Genomic DNA, 14,274 nt, shown 5'->3' on the forward strand with positions numbered 1-14,274 from the left:
TAGTGAATAGTGAACGGCGAACAATAAACCAATAAAACAATAAACCAATGTCGTTACACGTCATTCATATCTAAATTGCTAAAGGATATATGATACATCTTATAGTCTACAATTAATTGACAATGCCTGGGAGCCCAAACAACCCCCGAAAGCTTAGAAACAATGCATGATACTACAAGAGGAACTAAGGAGCTAAGAACTAAGAAACAAGAAACCAGAATCAGAATCAAACCCACCCTTAAAATATGCAAAGGGATTATAAACGCAATATACGCATATGATATAAACTCATTAATCTATCCAATCCAGATAGACTCTTCTAAATTCTGTAATACAAGACCCATTAAACTAAGTCAAATAAATATAACCGCAAATATAATTGCATATATAATCATCACAGATATAACCACAGCTATAATCACAGCAGGTAAAATAAAGCAGACACATATTAATAATCTGTATCAAGTAATTTAATTCAATGCAATTCGATATGCCATATGCCATTGTTAATTACTCTGTACATTTACTTACTCAATGATAATAATATAATGGAATAGAAAGTTAGGAAGTTATATAATAATAATGCAATACAATACAATTTAATACAGAATACTGGTTAAGTATAGCCTAACGTAGCTAACTAATATAGCTGAATAACTGGACACAACCCAAGGTCTAAAATAATAATATTATAATATAACATATAATATATTCTATGCCTAAAATGGTCACAGATTGAACGCAGGCTGAACGCAATTGAACGTAGATTGAACGTAGTTTGGATGTAATAACATTAATAACATAAATAAAATAATACAATATGATCATGGTATAATACAATACAATAACAATACTATAATACAATATTATAACATAATACAATAAAACATAATATAATATAACATAATACAGTATATAATATATAATATATAATAGTAAGTAATATAAATGCACCGAATGCATAAAATGCACGAAACGGCGCTAATGATACCACATCAACAAATACACTGCAATTACACTACAATACAATACCTCCGAGCGTAGCACATTAGTACGCGCACTGTCACAGCAATCACATCCGCACGAATAAATACAAAATTTAAATTAGAAAATTCAAAATTCAATAATTTCAATAAATTCAATTCAATTAATTAATTAATTCAGTTCAATTGACACTGATCACTTAACACTTCGTATCACATCACATCATAGATGACCGATGTGTTCGCGTTTCGCAACTTTTTTTCTATGATTGGACTGAGCGGCAGCATTCGAATTTGACGCCGCGAGAAGAAGGGCATGTGTGTCAGCGCCACGCTGCAATACGTTGGCGCGAGCAGTTTGGGGATGAAAAGGACGGTCCGGGTCTGAACCTGGGGCATTAGGGCAAGGATCTGTGACCTCTGAGCATTGCTTATTGTTTTTTTGTGCGTTTGAGATATTTTGTGCGTTTTTTCATTTATCTATATCGGTGGCAATCGGCTGGCGTGCGTGAGTAATCGGGCGTGTGTCCTTAGATTGTGAAGCACTGAGTGCGATTTGGGACCGTGTGATCACGGTCATTTTTTGTTCCCACTTGGGGAACGTGTCCTGTGATCAGGAAATGCACTAGGTGCAATTATAACATCGTGTGATCACGATTATTTGTTCCCACTTGGGGAACGCCTCCTGTGACCAGGAATTTGTTTGTTACGAGGACCACGACGATTGGCTGCGGCGTCAGCGAGGTGCCATCCGAGTACGGTTTGTACAGAGCTCTGGCGTGCGATAATTATAAGTTTTGAATGATCATTCAATTAATATTTAATCTCTAGGTTGTAAGTTTGCTTTTTTATATTGCTATTTTATTATATTTGTGTCATTCTTTTTATTTTGTTGTAATTCAATTTGATCAAGGAACCAGGCTTTTTCCTCACTTGAGACTGGGGTTTTTTACGGCCGGTATCCACTAAACTCTAAAGACATTATTTCTATTTATTAATAAATTCATTTGTTTTCGGTTCGTTCTTTAAAATCTAATACTTTGTGTTTCATTTACCCTCGGCGACAACAATCGCACCTCGTTTCCTCTCCCTTTATTATTGTGTTCTAATATTCGGAACAATTTTTGGTGCTCCGGGTGAGGAAGGGGTGATTGGTTGAAACCGAGGTTATTTGATTTGTTGATTTTTGATTCTAATATAGAAGGTAAAACTGGAGATTGATTTCTAGGCTAAGCGTTCAGAGTCGTTCGTGAAACGTTGCATGGGAATTCTTTGTCCGAGCGTTTTCGTTTAGAGGGGTGAGAGTCGTAACATAAACACAGACTGTGGTTGCGTCGCCACGATCTCAAGTGGGCTAGCGGTGCCGGGTCGTCGTGAACGTTAGAGTCTTGCATTCCAGGCGTAAAAACGCAGATTATTTTATTTGGATTTGAGTTATAAGATTACATAGATTTATTGTTTTATTTGAACCTAAGCTAATAGTCCTAGGATTATCGTACAATAATTCTTTACTTTCTTTTCAATTTATATAGTGTGCTTATAGAATTTAATTTTATATAAGTTTGCTTTTATTAGTTATAACTTTACGTCTTTGGGTTATAGTAATTAAGTATTGTTCTTTGAGGATTTGATTTTATTAGCTTAGGTTAACATGGCTCCTCCAATATTGAGGAAACTCACGGTGGTGCAATACTCGCGATTGGCGGAAATCGAGTTGACGAGTACTCGATTAAGAGAGAAGGAGCGCAGCTCGTTTAATCGGAATATCATAGCTTCGCGAATTGAGTCTCTTCAAGAAATTTGGAGGGATGTGCGTAGTGCGCATGCCGAAATTTCAATTCGTGACGATGCTGGGGTTGACGCGTATATGACGGATAACGTGATTCAGCGATTACAAACGGCGTACGAGGATACGCTTGATTTCTTGCTAACAGTACAAGCGGAACTACAGGCTGCGGATCAGTCTACTTTACCGACTGGACCACCGATAGCCAGTTCTTCGATAACACCCGAGCCTCGTACAGCTAAGCTTCCGAAGTTAGAATTACCTACGTTTTCCGGCGAATACGAGGATTGGGAAAACTTTTGTGACTTATTTACCACACTGGTTCACGATGCACCCGGTCTTGCTGATGCGTCTAAGTTGCAATAATTGAAAAATTGTTCAAAGGGTACTGCGGCGGAGTTAGTCAAGGATGTCACGACTACAAATGCGAATTATACGACGACGTGGCAGGCTCTTAAGGCGCGTTTTCATAATCCGCGATTGGTTGTGAATAATCATTTAAAGAGGCTCATGGATATGCCATATTTAAAGAAAGAGTCCGCGATAGAGTTACGTTCGTTTGCTGACGAAGCTCAGCGCATAGTTCGGGCGTTAACGAATTTACAAATGCCAGTGAGTCATTGGGATTATGTTGGATTCCCGCTCCACGGACCTACCTGGTTATCCAAGATAGGCGGGGTGGTGATATCCCAGGTGGCGGATAGGGGAAAGCTCGCCATGCACTTTTCGGAGTGCATGGAGGGTTGGAGTGAAATAAAATAGCTCCCGCGGACCAAACACCAAGGGAAGGAAAACCCATCAAAACCTCCCCTGTGACTGGGGGATTGAATGCAGACACGGTAACGCCTGCCTGTCGTACAAGGCGACTGAGAGGGGGGCGTTTGCTGCTGTCGAAGTAGCCTCGCAGATGACCCGGGACGATGCCGGTGGGATGTACGGATCTTGGCAGGGCCTCCCTTGGTAAGGCCTGGGTCGGGAGGCGACAAGGTGGCTGCAGCGTCATTCAGTTCTCCAGGGGACAGGCTGCGTGGCGGTCGGGTGCGGGTAGCGAACTCGGAGTGCCCAAGCAATTACACCGTAACCCAGTGGTCACGTTTCGCTGGAACGGGGGGCTTGCCTTCATTGGCCGGCCCGCGAAGATGACAACCGCTATAAAAAATCACTAGCCCCCAGCTGCGGTACGCGGTGATGAGGGCGCCCCTGGAGTCAGCGCCAGGGGTGGCTGATGGGTGCATCAGTCTCTAGCGGCCAACCCCGGGATATCTGGCGACCCCCCGGGTGTATTAGCCTTACCCGGGTAAGGCGGCTCTGCCCGGGTGGACACACAGACCGACTCACTCGTGGGAACACTATGGATGACTTGAAACTAAAAACGCCAACAACAACAACAAACACTGGACAGGACGTACCGACGACGACTGCGGCTGTTCAACAGGACGCGAGACGGGAAACGGGCGCGGAGGATATGGCGCAGCCCAGCACTAGCAGGGTAACGGATGCGCGCCGCCTATCCGACCGATTAACTAGGGCGGGTGTGGAGTGGCCTCCCCTGAGGCCGGTACGAGGAGGGGCCGGAGTTTCCCCAGCGGCATCTGATGCCCCCGCATCCAGAGAGAGTGAGGTGGACTTGGACTCGGACGAATCACTCTCCTCGGCAGTACCTCTGGAGGCACGGCGCACGAGCAAGAGGGGTCGCCCGCCGACCACGGGCCAGTACGTGTGGCTCGCGGCGGCTAAGCAGAGAGTCCTGGATGTCCAGCGCCGGGAACTTGACCTGATGGAGGAGAGGAGGGTGCTCGATCCTAACGAGGACCCTATAGACCCGAGTCGGGGTAGCAGGTACCTCCCGGACCCTGAGGACCTGGCGGAGGAAGTCAAGTCCCCACGCGCGACCTTATTGCGCAGTCCTTGGAGTTCTGTCGCGACATCGACCAGGTCGCGGGCATCTCCAAGGGGCTGAAAGGGAGATTTGTTCGCAAGCTGAGGATGGCCTCCCGCTACCTTCAGGCCATCCACACGGAAGCGGGAATCAGGGCTGCACCTGCCAAGGCCGATAAAGTGGTGAAGGAGCTTCGCGAACAGCCGAAGCTGCGGGAGGAACAAGTGGCTGCCCAGGAGGCCCAAATCAACATCCTGCAAAATAGCCTGGCAGACATTACGTGCAGGGTCGCTGCCACAGTGGTGCCGGCGCTTGAAGGACCCGGCCCATCCAAAAGGTCGGCGAGGCCCGGCTCGCCGTTATCTGGCGAAGAAGCGGGCAGGAAAAGGAGGAAGGACGCAGTCGAAGCTTTCGACTTACCGTCTTGCCTGCCTGAATGTCCCCTGGTGCAGGTTCCAATCCCAGCTGCTGCACCTGGAAAAGAGGAGGGGAAGGTTGGTGGCCTCGAGCCCGACCTGATGAGGGGATTTGCGGCTCTCCTCGAAAAGGGCCTGTCGGGGCTCCGGGCGGAGTGCAGAGCCGCTATTGCAGCCGTCCATCCCCCGCCTAAGAGGGCGGAGCGTGATGAGGGGGGAGCTGCGGCTGCGACCATCCCTCCTGCATCGCGGAAGGACGCTGAGAGGCGAGTGCGGAATAGGACCCTGTCTGCCACAGAACCGCTGCCGGGGCCCTCCTCAGCACCCGACCAACCGGCATCATTTGTGGAGACTAGAATGGAACGGATTGTCGAAGAACATCGGAGGACGGCGGATGGGACCTGGGTGACGGTGGTCGGCCGCCGCGCTAAAGCTGCAGAGAAGAAGGCGGCAGCGGCCAAGGCCCCTCCCTCCCAGAGCTCCAAGGTGGTTGCCCAGATTGGGCAGAAGAGAGGGGCGGCACCGGCGGTTAAGGGGCAAGGGGCCCAACTTGCCAGGCAGAAGGCCCCCCGCCCTCCTCGTACTGCGGCGGTCACCATCAACCTAGCTCCCGAGGCTAAGGTCTCATACGCCGAGGCCATGCTCATGGCACGGGAGCGGGTCAAATTGGAGGAGATGGGCATCACGGCGTTGGTGCCCAGAAGAGCTCGGACTGGTGGCTTGGTCCTCGAGTTACCTGGGGAGGACAGGACGGAGGACGCTGCCAAGTTTTCTGACCGTTTGCGCAATATGAACAGTACCTGGACCGGGTGGGGGACTTTGTTTCCCGTTGTTCCCCCCGGCCAGTGCTAGTCCTCGGGGACTTTAATGCCCATGCGTCACTTTGGGGCTCCCCGAGGACAGACGCGAGAGGCAGGGCGGTCGTAAATTGGGCAGTGGGGCTAGGACTCCACCTGCTCAATGTGGGGTCCGTTAGCACCTGCGTGCGTGCCCAGGGGGAGTCTATAGTCGATCTGTCTTTCGCTATTCCCCTGGCCGCGCGTATGGTGCAGAGATGGAGGGTGGTGGAAGAGGCGGTCACACTTAGTGACCATCTATACATCCGCCTCGACCTTACCACCACCGCCCGCCGCCCCCGTGGACCACCGCCGCTACGATGGGCGCTGAAGAGGATGGACGAGGACGTGCTGATGGCTGCAGCCTTCGCTCTGGCCTCGCTGTCAACACCTGCCGGGCCGGTCGCGGACATTGAGGAGGAGGTAGAATGGTTCCGGGGAGCCATGAAGGCGGTGTGCGACGCCGCCATGCCCCGAGCCAAGAACCTCCCCAGGCAAAGGGCCCGCAGAAGAAGGACATTCCGCGACCCAGCGAGGGAGGAGGATCTGTACAGGCAGTACCGAGTTCTGGAGACTGCCGTACAGGCAGCCATCAGGGAGTCTAAATCCCGGGCATGGGACGAGCTCCTAGGTTCTCTCCAGAAGGACCCATGGGGGCGCCCATACAAAATGGTGATGGGCAAGCTTAAGCCCTGGGCACCCCCGGTCATGGAGAGCCTCGACCCCCAGGTTTTGGGACGGGTAGTCGACACTTTGTTCCCACGAGAAAGGGAACACACCCGCCCCCCACCGGACCACGAGGAGGTGGATTGGTACGATGAACAGGGGGTCACGGAGGAGGAGCTGGCCGGGGCGATTAAACGGATGGGGGCTCGAAACACTGCTACGGGCCCCGATGGTGTCCCCGGCCGTGCCTGGGTGAAGGCTCTACGCGTGCTCGGTCCGAGATTGAGACGCCTCTTCAGCGCCTGCATTAAGGATGGAGTCTTCCCAGAACAGTGGAAGACGGGGCGGCTAGTCCTCATCCGGAAGGATGGGCGACCCGCCGACAGTCCCTCGGCCTACCGGCCCATCGTGCTGTTGGAAGAGGTGGGGAAGTTGTTCGAGCGGATTCCGGTCTCCCGCCACGTCCAGCACCTGGCCGAGGAGGGTCCCGACTTGGCCGAGTCGCAATATGGCTTCAGGCGGGGGCGCAGCACTATCGACGCAACCCAGTGGATGCGCTCCCGTTGCGACTCGGCCACGTCCCGGGGCAGGGTGGCGTTAGGCGTTAGTCTAGACATCGCCAACGCCTTCAACCGTGCCTCACGGGACGATAAGGGGGGCGCTGATACGCCACAAGGCGCCCCCCTACATGAGGAGGATCGTCGGCGACTACCTCCGGGACAGGAGGGTTGTGTACAGGGGCCGGGATGGCCAGATGCACGAGAGGGACGTGGACTGTGGCGTAACCCAGGGTTCTGCGAAAGGTCCCACACTTTGGGACCTGGGTTACGACCCGGTCTTGTGGGTCGAGCTCCCGACCGGTGTGAGCCTCACGTGCTTCACAGAAGATACGCACGTGTTGGCCGTCGGTCGGGGGTGGAAAAGGACTAGCCGCCTCGCCGAGATTGGCGTCGCTGCCGTTGCCGCGGGGATCCGGCGGCTGGGTCTTCAGCTAGCTCCCCACAAAAGCGAGGCGATGTGGTTTTACTCGCCTCGGCGTGGGGTTGCGCCACCGCCCCAGTCGGTGGTCCATGTGAGAGGAGTCGACATCCAGGTGGGGAAGGGCCACAGGTACTTGGGCCGACACCTAGATAGCCACTGGCGCCTCGAGGAGCACTTCGGTCGTCTGGCCCATAGACTGGACAGGGCAAGCAACGCGCTTGCCCGTCTACTGCCCAATATCGGGGGGCCCAACGAGAAGGTTCGCCGTCTCTACGTGGGGATCGTGCGGAGCATGGCCCTCTATGGTGTGCCCGTATGGGCGAACGCTCTGATGGATTCCCGGCGTAGCCAGCAACTGCTGCGCCGGGCTGAGAGGAGGATAGCCATCAGGGTAATCAGAGGTTACCGCACGGTCCGCTACGAGGCGGCGGTGACCCTGGCGGGGGTTGTCCCCTTCAAGTTCCAGGCGGAGGGTGACGCCAAAGTCTTCTGGCGTCTGCGTGCCCTTCGTCTGGACGGGATCCCGCCAGAAGAGATGACCCAAGCTGTTGCTAGGATTTGGCGCCAGGCCCGGCAGAGAGCCCCGCTCTCGACGAGCTCGCGTCGCCACCGCCCACCGCGTGGCCGGGGCGGTCCTTCCAGTGCTCAAGAAATGGAGGGACCGCGGCCACGGAAGGCTCACGTTTAGGACCACACAGGTGCTCACCGGACACGGTTGTTTCGGTGAGTACCTGCACTGGGTCCGGGCGGAGGGGAGGGCAGCATGCCATCACTGCGGGGCGGGGCGGGACACCGCGCAACATACCCTGGAGCACTGTCGAGCGTTTGCGCGGGCCCGTCACGCCCTGCGGTGCGAAGTTGGTGGTGATCTCTCGCCGGCGGCACTTGTCAAAGGGATGCTCGCCGGCGAGAATCAGTGGAGGGCGGTGACCGATTACTGCGAGACGGTCATCGCCCTGAAGGAGGAAGCGGAGCGGGGTCGGGACAGAACCGACCCCATCCGCAGAAGAAGGATGGGGCGTCGTCGGGGGAGACCCCCTGACGGCGTCACCTGAGGGAGATGGGGCGGTGGGCCGTGAAGATGTTACATACCAGGCCCACCGCCCCCAACGGGGCGAAGAGGAGAGGGGGAGGACCCTCTCCCCCTGAAGAGGCGTTCTGTGGGGGGACACCAGTCACCCCGCGGAAGAGGAGCACCGGGGAGGGGCGAACGTCTCTCCCCCAACACCGATCGCGCGGCCCCGCGAAACTTATGCGGGGCCGCAGGGGGCCCGAGGAGTGCCGTCATCGGGTGTGGCCCCCTACGAGTTTGGCACGTAGGGGGAGGGCCAAAGCTAGACCCTCCCCCGAGCAAGGCGGCTTCAACGCGCCATGGGAGTTTGGGCCCCGGTGTTGTTCGTCAGAGGTCCCGGGGCCCTCCCCAACACACAGTGTAGGCCATCGTGGGGGTTTTAGCCGGTAAAAATCCGGCACTACCCTCGGCTCCTCCCCAGGAGGGCTGGGGGCGTCTTTGGAAGATTATCGGAGGGTTATCGCGTCCGGCATCCTAGGTCCGAGGCTGTGCCGCATCTTCAGCGCCGCTTTGGAGCAGGGGGTGTTCCCCTCGATTTGGAAGGAGGGGCGGCTGGACCTCCTCCGAAAGGACGGACGGCCCGCAATGTACTAAATGAAGGCCCCTACGAGGTGCCCCAATTTATATCCAGAGCTGCCGGCATTCGTTGTGGCTGAGGGAACCTGCGAGGGGTAGTCCCTCACCCTTTAGCCCCGCTTTCGAGACACGCGCTTCGGCACACTCCCCACGCTTTCTCGCCTCCCCTCGATCGAAGCAGGGGTCTCGTGGTCGTCTTCAACAAAGCTCGGCAACCCAAAACTTACCAAGCCTTCGATGAAAGAAACTAATCAAGTCAACATTAATAACGTGAATAAATTACAATTAAATAATTGGACTCACTGATCAATAACGGTCAAGGGTGTTGACTTAATAAGGCATAGACCAGACTTTCGATTATATCAGATCCTATTTGCTGTGGAAGTATAGAATCAAGTCTCCCCTGGAGGCGGGGGTTACAGAATACGCCTCCAGCCTCCCAAGCCTGTCATCAAAGGCGACTTAAAAGGCACCGCGCGTTTAGCCCCTCTAGATAGGCAGCAACAAGCCGATATGCACGGATGAGTCCCGTTCGCATCCCTTCGGACACCGGCCGATGGGTGACTCGTTGACCCGGTTCCGGCCGCTACCTGCGAGTGGGTGACGTAATCCGCTCATCACCTGCTTGTACGTGCCTGTCACCCGCCTGACGAGGCGCCCTAATACTTCTAGCTCTCACGTCTAATCTTAAATTCCAATCTTGATAACACAATTCTAAGATATGCTCCTTTTTCCGAACACCTACTTCTCTCTCTGGAAACAAATTTTGAAAGCAATCCGCACCAACTTTCTCTCGCGGAAATTGTATCTAATTACCTCCGTATTTAATGATAAGTTTAAAATTCAAGGTTTGACCCGTATCAACTCTCAATTATAATATTATCGCGGTCTTCAACTGCGGATCACCAATTCTAGTTCCCTGCCAATTTTAGATTTTGTTGAACTTTGAACTCTATTACATTTTTCAAATCACATCTTAATCAATTTAATCAAATTTAATTTAAATCGCATTTTCTGTCTCGGCTCTCCTCCGGATCCCGACTCGCGGCTTCTTCTCTGATCTCGCCCCCGGCGCTCGTTCTTTGCGGCATCCCGTGCTTGATCTTTCCCTCTTGCTGTACCTGCTGGGCAGTGGAGCGAGATCGATCGGCCCGATTCTTCCTCTTGCTGGCCGACTCTCGACGAACAATGACCCTATCTACTCTGTTTTTTTGGACCCTCCTGCTGTACGCGAATATGTAGCTCCCTCCATGCGGCATCTCTTACACACTCACTACACCTTGATAGTCAGGCACGGGTACTTTCCCGACATGACCCCCGCGCCCGTCAGCGTGCCCCTGCATATTTATTTTTGTCAGCTACGCTTCACGTGAACAATAAAACTCCGACTTCTTTATTTTCCTTATTGTTTCCATTCTCCTTTGTCTCCTTCTGGTCGCTCGAGCAGGCCTCCTAGTTTATGCTACGGCCTTGCTCTGTTTTACTGCTTCACTGTACTTTCACTCTATTACTCTATTATTCCTTGCGAACTCGCACCGCTTTTACCCTACGTCGCCTCCTTTAACGTTTATTACCCATCACCTACTTTATCGCCTACCCTACCCGACACCTGGTACAGCTTAACTCCAAATGTACCGTATGCCGCTTTACAAACTTTCCGCTTACAGCTGTTTCTGGCTGTTTTTCGTTGTTTTCTACCGTCCTTTTTCCCTATTCCTCCATTTATTTCTTTATTTATGTTTCTATTTCGCCACTATTTTCACCTTTTACATTCTGCTCAGGATCCACACCCATTCTTACTGTACACATCTGCTTTTACTTTTAAACTTTCAGTTTCTATGTGTTATGTTATCTTAATTCAAGATTCTCAGAACCCCCTTAATTTCAAGTACAATTCTTCTCCTTGATCACCCATTTTAGCCTCCCCATAACTTTAATTCTAAGATGACGAGCATTTGTTCTTCTACATCGCATCCGCACAAATTATATTTAATTACTTTTAGACTACGATTCCCGCGATCAACTCTACCCTCAATTTAAACTCAATTTAAAATCCAAATCCAGAACTCCTCCCGGGTCTCAAGTCTAACATCAACACAATTTCACAACCCCAAATCATAAAGCTTAATTTGTCACTAATCGTAAATCCAGGAAACTTCTAGCTCTAACACATTTACTGTGGAAGACTACATCCCATCCTCCCCTGGAGGCGGGGGGTTACACGATACGTCTCCAGCCTCCTTGGCTTGTCGTAAAAGGCGACTAAAAAGGAACCGCGCGCGAAGCCCCTTCAGATCGGCAGCATCGAACCCTTCGTACACGAGCACGGTTCGCTCGCACCCCCTTTAGAGGCCGACCGATGGCTGACCCACTGACCCAGTTTCGACCGCTACCTGCGAGCGGGTGACGTAATCCGTTCATCACCCGCTTGTACGCGCCTCTCACCCGTCAAACGAGGCGCCTAAAACTGCTAGCTTTCGTGCTTAATTTAAAAATCCAAATTTCGCTAATCCAATTTTAATACATGCTACATTTTCCATACATCTACCTCTCCCTCTGATAATTAATTTTGAAAGCAATCTGCACCAACTTTCTTTCGCGAAAATTATATTTAATTACCTTTAAAATTAATTTTCATGGCAAATTTAAAATTCAAGGTTTTAGTTCGTATGAATTCTTAATTATAATATTAATGTGGTTCTTCAAACACGAAACATCAATTCTAGTTTTCTGTAAATTTTAGATTTTGATAAATTTTGAATTTTATTACATTTTAAATTTCCTTACATCAATTTAATTAAATTCAATTAAAATCGCATTAACATGACGCGCGATCCCCAATCAGTGACCTCCAATCTCGGACGCATTACGCTCGCGTCTCGGCTCTCTCCCGGATTCCGACCCGCGGATTCTTCTTTGATCCCCTCTCTCGCGCTCGCTCTTCTTTGATCCCTTCTCTCGCGCTCGCTCTTCATAGCATCCCGAGCTCGATCTTTCCCTCTTACTGTACCTGCCGGGCAGTGGATCGAGAACGGCCGGCCTGAACCTTCCTCTCGCTGACCGACTCTCGGCGAACCGCGACCCTTCTTACTCTTCCCCTTAGGTTCTCTGATTGCATCCGCACTATACGTAGCGTTCCGCTTACGGTGCCCTTGTACACATGTAGTATAGAATTGAATGAACTGAATGGATGGATGAATGCATGTGACAAACGACACGAGCGTTCCGAGCGCTACCGCGTGCTCTCGCATGAGCATTCCTTCGTTCGAAAAATTTTTCGCGTCCTCTCCCACGCCTGGAATTCGCTCATCGAGAGATTTAGCTCACCCAAATGTGTGAAGCGGTCGCTGGTGTCCAGGCGGATCCGGCTCTCCTATCTCTCGCATTCATGCGAGCACTCCTTCGTTTTCGCGACCTCTCCCAGGCTGAGATCCGCCCATCGAGATGCTTAGCTCGCCCAAATGTGTGTTGCGGCCTCTGGTGACCAAGCGGCTCAGCTCAATCCTACACATCTCATGCGGAAACATACGGGTAGGGAAAAATGATTCTGCAAGGATAATGCACAGTTCCGGCGGTGTGTACGCACAGCGGCTGTAGAGTGTCCACCAACGCACTCTATACCTTCTGTGGCTAAATGAAATCACCGTCGGTCAAAATAGCCTGCGTTATAAGCGGAGGTGCGCTGGGGCTTACCCGCGACGTTCTTGGAGGACTGAACGCCTTTAGATCGTCCGAGTCGGTCGATGTATAAGCAACATCGTAGCTACACAGAATGCTCTCCATTAAAGCCCTCTGGGGTTGCCGGAGGTATCTGTGGCCGATACGGAGCAAGTTTTTAGTGGCTATTGGGGTACTGTAACGATCCAACTCAGGGAAACTTGTTTTGGTATGTACCTTTGAGTCCCACACTGCCCGAGACCCCTCCTAACCCGACGGGTTCCTCGCTTACGTAAATGTATTTTCTTGCTGTCAAAATATAAAAAAAAAAAGGTTAGGTTAGGTTAGCTTAGGTTATGTTCCACGGACCTGGCCAAGTGTACTGGCTGGGCGGGGAGGTGATACCCCGACGTGGCGCGTCCCCAGGTGTCGGATAGGGGAATGCTCGCCATGCACTTTTCGGAGTGCATGGAGGGTAGGAGTGAAATAAAATAGCTCCCGCGGACCAAACACCAAGGGAAGGAAAACCCATCAAAACCTCCCCTGTGACTGGGGGATAGAATACGGGCACGGTAACCCCTGCCTGTCGTAGGAGGCGACTAAACGGGGGGCACTTGATGCTGTCGAAGTAGCCTCGCAGATGACCCGGGGTGATGCCGGTGGGATCTACGGATCCTGGCAGGGCCTCCCTTGCCGGTAAGGCCTGGGTCGGAGAGGCGAAAAGGTGTCTGCAGCGTCGTTGAGTTCTCCAGGGGCCAGGCTGCGTGGCAGTCTGGTGCGGGTAGCGAACCCGGAGTGCCCTAGCAATTATACCGTAATCCAGTGGTCACGTTCCGCTGGAACGGGAGGCTTGCCTTAACCGGCCGGCCTGCGAGGATGACAATCTCGTCAAAAATCCCTTCCCCAAGCTGTGGCACGCGGTGAGGAGTCTGCCCCTGGAGTTAGCACCCGGGGTGGCTGGTGGGTGCACCAGTCGCTGGCGACCAACCCCGGGGTACCTGGCGACCCCCCGGGTGTATTTGCCTTACCCAGGTAAGGCGGCTCTGCCTGGGCGGACTTAGGATCCGACCTACTCGTGGGACGAACATGGAAAATTCTACAAACCAAAAACAAAACGGCGGGATCCACCAGGGGCAGCAGGGCTTCTTCTGCTGCCTCTGATAGGGGATTCTGGCGACAGCCGGTTGACAGCGAGGAGGAGTCGGATGGGTCGGTGATCTCGGTGCCGCCCACGACCCCCAGCACCTCGACTGCGGCAAAGAGGGGACGCCCCCATACAACGGGGGACTACGTGGCCCTTGCCGCGAAGAAAGACGAATTCCTGCGCCTACAGCGGGAGGAGATGGAGCTCCAGGCAACTACGGAGCTACTGGACGTCGGCGCGGCCCCCCGCCAGCCAAACCGGTCGGCCCTGAAGCTGAG

The 14,274-nt window shown here is 52.4% G+C and overlaps 1 protein-coding gene across 1 annotated transcript; it reads left to right on the forward strand.

Annotated features, from left to right (window-relative positions):
• Positions 1-2,634: 2,634 nt before the first annotated feature.
• Positions 2,635-3,135, forward strand: LOC123989155. Its single transcript, XM_046289831.1, has one exon. The coding sequence runs from the start codon at positions 2,635-2,637 to the stop codon at positions 3,133-3,135; it is 501 nt and encodes a 166-aa protein (XP_046145787.1).
• The last annotated feature ends 11,139 nt before the right edge of the window (positions 3,136-14,274 follow it).

The sequence above is a fragment of the Osmia bicornis genome, unplaced genomic scaffold (genome assembly GCF_907164935.1).
Source record: "Osmia bicornis bicornis unplaced genomic scaffold, iOsmBic2.1, whole genome shotgun sequence".
NCBI classification, from domain to species: Eukaryota; Metazoa; Arthropoda; class Insecta; order Hymenoptera; family Megachilidae; genus Osmia; species Osmia bicornis.

Coding starts and splice junctions, on each gene's coding strand:
- LOC123989155 (XM_046289831.1), top strand. CDS start 2,635: ATGGCTCCTCCAATATTGAGGAAACTCACGGTGGTGCAATACTCGCGA.